This window comes from Triticum urartu, unplaced genomic scaffold, assembly GCF_003073215.2.
Source record: "Triticum urartu cultivar G1812 unplaced genomic scaffold, Tu2.1 TuUngrouped_contig_4455, whole genome shotgun sequence".
Lineage (NCBI taxonomy): Eukaryota > Viridiplantae > Streptophyta > Magnoliopsida > Poales > Poaceae > Triticum > Triticum urartu.
Genome location: NW_024115046.1, coordinates 1 through 6,047, shown reverse-complemented (window position 1 = coordinate 6,047; position 6,047 = coordinate 1). Strand labels below are relative to the sequence as shown.

Sequence of the window (6,047 nt, the reverse complement as noted above, 5' to 3'; positions counted from 1 at the left end):
GTCGCCCGCCCCCCCCCTCGCTCGCCGCGCGTCCGCTCCCCTCTCCTCCCCTACCGATCTCCTCCTCCCCCCGCGCCGATCTGGGCGGCGCTTCCGCCCGATCCAACCCCCCGGCGCCCCGCGTTCCCGTGATTTTGCTCTCCCGTGGTAGCCTGTGTTACGCCAGCCGTCGCGCTAGTGCTGCTTGCTGCGTTCGCGGTTTTCTAGCTGTCGGTGTGTTTCCGCCGCCGCAGGGCCGCTAGATTCCTAGGGTTTTCGATTTTGCTTAACCGACGGTAGCGCTTCTCCTGGCCAAGGTTTAGCGCGACCCGCTGCTGCCCAGTCCTGTACGCAGTAGTGCGGCCGGTTTCCTTCTCGCAGCGGTTCGATCTACAAGTTTAGCGGGGTTTCTCACCTTGCATGCCGCGTTTCCTCTTTGTATGCGAGATTTCCGTGGCAATTTTTGGTGCGGTTGGTAAGCTCTGGGTGTCTTACTGCGCTGTTTTCGTGGACGCCGTTTTGTGTCTGGACGAGATCTACTGCTTGTTATGTTAGCCTGCTTCGTCTCCGTCAGTAGATCTACTGTATGACTGTGCCGTCTGTTTACAGGTTTTGTTTACAGGTTTTGTTTTGATTAGGTAGGGATAAGTACTAGACTTGCAGATTACATTAAGAGGCTTCGTGCTTGCTTATGTTTTTGTTGGTAGTTTACAGCGTGCATGAGCAAAATCTAGGTAGCCTGTCTTGCACAGGACCAAGACCAACCTAATCGAACAACACATGTCAGTGTAGATTCTACGTTTGTCTCTTGTGTTCCAAAACTTAAAATTCCACTCCGGTTTATCTATGTTTTATATCATGGATTTGACCTGAACCTGCATTACACATGTGTTGATAGATACAATCATATAGCTTATCTGATCAAACAATCTGTTCATGTTATCTTTACGGGCTGCTCTTATACCTTACCAAAGCAAAAATAGTTCTAACTTGAAGCACTTCTTTTTGTTCAGATTCTGTGTTTATTACTGCTGACATATTGTCATGGTCTACTTTTTGTACTGAATAGCTGTTCCTGACATTCACAGGTTTTAGCGTTCAGCCGTAGCACCTTCATCAAAGGTTTTGTGCAAAATTATGCGATCTTCATGGGCTGATTCAGTTGCGAACGCCGAGGAATCGGCGCCCGCGACTGGTGCTGCTCCCGCCCCTATTGCCAATCACCAGAACTCGCGTCCCACACGCAGCTCTTACGTCCCTCCTCACCTCCGTGGCGGTGGCCGCTCACCAGAGAATCAAGTGCCAGCTGCAGCTCCAACACCACCTGGCGCTTACCCCTCAGGTGCTGTGCAGCCTTCTGGTGGGTACGCAGCTGCTGTTGGTGGCACTCGCTGGGCTGCCCCTCCTGGTGCTGGTAGCGCTGGTGTAGGTGTTGTCCGCCAGGGTGGTGGTGGACGTGGTGCTGTTGGTGGCGCCGGCGGTGGCTGGAACTCCCGCCCTGGTGGGTGGGGGGACCGCAGGGACCGTGAACCAAACCCTTTCGGCGACAGTGAGCCGGCGGCTGTGGATGTTGACTTTGAGAGTCAACAGAACACAGGCATCAATTTTGATGCCTATGAGGACATTCCTGTGGAGACAAGTGGCCACGATGTGCCTCCAGCAGTCAACACGTTTGCAGAGATTGACTTGGGTGATGCACTGAATGAGAATATACGGAGGTGCAAGTATGTGAGGCCTACACCTGTGCAGCGGCATGCCATTCCGATTGTCATTGGAGGCAGGGATCTGATGGCCTGTGCTCAGACTGGGTCTGGGAAGACAGCTGCTTTTTGTTTCCCGATCATCAGTGGGATCCTAAAGTCAAGGCCACCACAGAGGCCAAGAGCTAGGACTGCATTTCCTCTTGCTCTGATATTATCTCCTACTCGCGAGCTATCAGTCCAAGTAGGTGACTGCTTTGGTTTTATTTGGGGTGCTCTTGTTTATTTTGTTTTTGTTTCTTATATGATATTTTTTGTTTCTCAGATTCATGAAGAAGCAAAGAAATTTGCATACCAGACTGGTGTTAAGGCTTGTGTTGCATATGGTGGAGCACCAATTCATCAGCAGGTATTTCTTTTTTGATTTATAGTTTATTATCACGATAACCAAATTAACACACAGTATCGTAAACAAATTAACAAGTGATCGTTGTTGGTACTCTTTCACTCTCTGCCCATTCTATGAAGAATTGTCTATAGCACGGCACTTGCAACGTACATTGTGCTAGAAGCCTAGAACTGTACTATAACTGACTCAGTAGTTTAAGACAGTTATAACATGGCATGGAGGTTTAAAGTATGCAGGTTGTGAGAATGGTTATGTATCCAGCATGTCGTCAAGTAGTGGAATAGTGATACATTGTGAAGGGAACAAAGATCCTTGCATTTATATTTTTAGCTGCAGTATGTACACTAATCTGAGTAAGATATGTCATAACTTAAACAGCCAAAGGAACGAACCCGTCTTTGTTCAGCAATTGAATCAACTTTAAACATCTAACACAGTTGCCTGCTTTTAATGGCCATGAATTACTGGATGGGTGTTGCCATATCTTTTTTGTTTTTCAATAACAAGCCTTGTAAAATGTCATTTGCTGCTATTAAGCATTTGTTTGTTCTATTGTAGTTGAGAGAACTGGAAAGAGGTGTTGATATACTAGTGGCAACTCCTGGTCGTTTGATGGATCTGCTGGAGAGAGCTAGAGTATCACTGCAAATGGTGAATTACTTGGCTCTTGATGAAGCTGACCGGATGCTTGATATGGGGTTTGAGCCACAGATACGCAAGATTGTTGAGCAGATGGACATGCCCCCTCGTGGTGTGAGACAGACCATGCTGTTCAGTGCTACTTTTCCAAAGGAGATACAAGTATGGTTCTCTTTGACCCCTTGCTTTAAATTACACTCTTATATGCCCCAGGTGCTTTGTTAATGTTGTGCTATCACTTATCAGTTGGACAACCTAGATGAGGTAGTGGGGGTTCATATGCATCGTCTTTTTCCTTTCAACCTGGGCATAAATGTTGCTGTTTTTCCTTCCTAATTACTGTTTTCAAGTTGCAAATTTACTTATTGCCATTGTTAATTAGACCTCTCTAATAAAAGAAAATAAGATTATGTATTATTCTATTTTGCTGTAAATTGGCCAGAAAATTGCATGCATGAATATTTGTCTAATTCCTTTTCATTTAAAGTTGAATAGGGCAGTTACTAGTTTTGCGCCGTCATTTCTTTTTCTGACATGGGAAATTGATATTGTGAGAATGCATATGTGCATTTGTTCAATTTTCTACTTCTACATGGCTGGGAAAGTGTTATGTTTTTTTGTTGTCTACTGTTTTGATTTCTTAGTATCCTTTTCTGCAGCGCCTGGCATCAGATTTCCTTGCAGACTACATCTTCCTTGCTGTTGGAAGAGTTGGTTCAAGTACCGATTTGATTGCTCAAAGGGTGGAGTTTGTCCTTGAAGCGGATAAAAGAAGTTACCTCATGGACCTTATTCATGCGCAGAAGGCTAATGATGTTCCTGGAAAGGTGCTATTCATTGACTATTTTTTTTGTTTACATTGTTTTGATTCTCTTAGTTCATGACTTCTCAGTAGACTAGTGTAGTTTTTTGTTTACTATTGCGAACCATTCTGGTTATCTTGCTTGGTTAATTTGCGTGGGAGCATGGCCAACACTTTTTTTCTTTTTAAGACATGATATATTAATGTGAGAGGTCAATTGGATGATATAATTTACCTGATTAACCAAACAGATTTAAAAATTGGGAGAGCATAACAGGGTGATTGCAAGCTAAATGTAAACTATAAGTTTTGTAAACATTAAGTCTAGTTTGGCAACTGCATTTTCAACAAGGATAACCAGGATGATTTAATGGCACCATTTAGTTCTTAACTTTTGTGGTAATTCTTAATGGCGCCATTAAATTCTTAACGGCCCATCAACCTTTGTTCTCTTGTTTGCAGAATTCTCTTACTTTGGTCTTCGTGGAGACAAAGAGGGGCGCTGATGCTCTGGAGAACTGGCTGTATACAAATGGGTTCCCTGCAACAAGTATTCATGGAGATCGTACACAACAGGTATGGCAGAGCTGTGTTTACCTTTACATTATTTGGAATTCCCTTTCTTCACGCTAATATGTATCATCAACATCAAAGTGCTGGGTCTTCTTTTTTAAATTAAAACAGTGCATTGTTACCACCATCTGTATATCTGTCTGCTTTTACATGAGTTGATTCTGTCTTCCTTTTGCAAGGTTAACACATTTTTCCTTGTGCTTGTTTGGTCTTGTTCAGGAAAGGGAGTATGCGCTGAGATCCTTCAAGAGTGGAGCAACTCCCATCCTGGTTGCAACTGACGTTGCTGCTCGTGGGCTTGACATTCCAGATGTCGCCCACGTCATCAATTTTGATCTGCCAAATGACATTGATGACTATGTTCACCGCATTGGGAGAACTGGAAGAGCTGGGAAGTCTGGTCTGGCAACTGCATTTTTCAATGAGGGCAACATGTCACTGGCCAGGCCGTTATGTGAACTGATGCAGGAAGCCAATCAGGAGGTTCCTCAGTGGCTGGAGCGCTATTCTGCCCGTTCCTCATTCGGAGGCGGCGGAGGAGGCAGAAACCGCAGGTCAGGAGGCGGCGGTGGTGCTCGATTTGGTGGACGTGACTTCCGTCGCGACACGAGGGGCGGCGGCGGTGGAGGAGGTGGCGGTTACGGCGGTGGTGGTGGTGGCGGTTACGGTGGTGGTGGAGGTTATGGTGGAGGTGCGTCTAGCTCGTGGGACTGATGGATTCACCTGGTAATGTTGAGAATTGAAACGAAACCGATGGATGGATGGTATTCTATTGACTTAGCTGAAAACAGATATTGGGGTTTGTAGTCACCGTGGTGTGGGTATGGTGCCCTTGCCCCCATTTACCTTATTTTGTGCCTGGTTGTCACCGCACTTGTGTTTCCCGTGTACTGGTTATTTTCTGACTGGCATCAAAGTCCGGGTGGGCTAATTTCCTGTTGCTGCTGCTGTAGTTTTTGGATGATGTTTATTGTTGGGTGGGTCGGTCGGTGGTCATTGTTGCGCTTCTGCTTCTTTACTAGCAATAGTGATTGGATCCTTTCTGCTCTCTACTGTTTTATCGCTTGCCTGCGTCATGGAATGCTGAGTTTGCTTGCCTTCTGGAATCATATCCAAATATAACCTTGTGAAATCCTGGATGGCCTCTTTCCCATTCGAAAATTTTACTTCCCCCACATAAAAATATTGTGACACACGTTTGCTTATAGCCTGTTTGCATGAATACAAATAAAATTGGTGTCATTGGATTTTGTGGTTGTGATTATAGCCTGTTTGCATGTATGGGTGCTCGCTATTCATATTTAGAATATCAGCATGCAGTCACTATTTTTTTGTGAAGATACGAAATACCAAGAAGCTGGATGTGTGTAGTCTCAATTCTCGTGCAATTCTACAACACGCAACATCTGTAACTACAGTCTACGTAACCTGTCCAATTGTGCTTTAGGCATTCTTTAACAAACTGTTTGCACTGTCCAAATCTTCTGGTTACTTGTATGCTGGTACTGCTGGATCACTAGTTTGCACAATATCCGTTGAAGCTCCTAATTTGCGTATTCTTATGGTGAGATTAGCAGTCTAGTAGTATATGAAAGATATGAGAATTCTAATGCATGTAGGAGTGCAAAGAGGATCGCTTTAGTTAGGAAAAAGGCAAAGCGACCGTCGCCCTAGGCAAAGATGGCATTGAGCTGATGACCACTTGCAACGGATTGTCATGCCCAGTTCGTATCAAGGTGTTAGTTTGGCATGTTCTTCCACAGCATGTTCTTCATGTGATCAACCATATTGGCTGCATTAGTTTGTCACAGGCTTTGTTTCAGTCTGCGTCTTTCTTTTGCTTAAGAACGTCACGGCGAGCTCAAGCGGTGGAGGTCGAGGGATATGACGATAAGGCTTTGATCTGGTGAGCAGAGGCAGGGGCGCGCAGGGGGGCGGAGGGAGG

At 45.3% G+C, this 6,047-nt stretch overlaps 1 protein-coding gene across 1 annotated transcript; it reads left to right on the top strand.

Moving 5' to 3' along the window:
- Positions 1-1,043: 1,043 nt before the first annotated feature.
- Positions 1,044-4,763, top strand: LOC125527847 (DEAD-box ATP-dependent RNA helicase 37-like; the record flags this gene model as incomplete). The annotated part of the gene is given in 6 exon segments (XM_048692357.1): positions 1,044-1,923; positions 2,005-2,088; positions 2,647-2,889; positions 3,387-3,554; positions 3,992-4,105; positions 4,322-4,763. Coding segments are annotated over 6 exon segments (1,858 nt in total), but the record flags the coding sequence as incomplete, so codon positions are not given.
- Between the last annotated feature and the right edge of the window lie 1,284 nt (positions 4,764-6,047).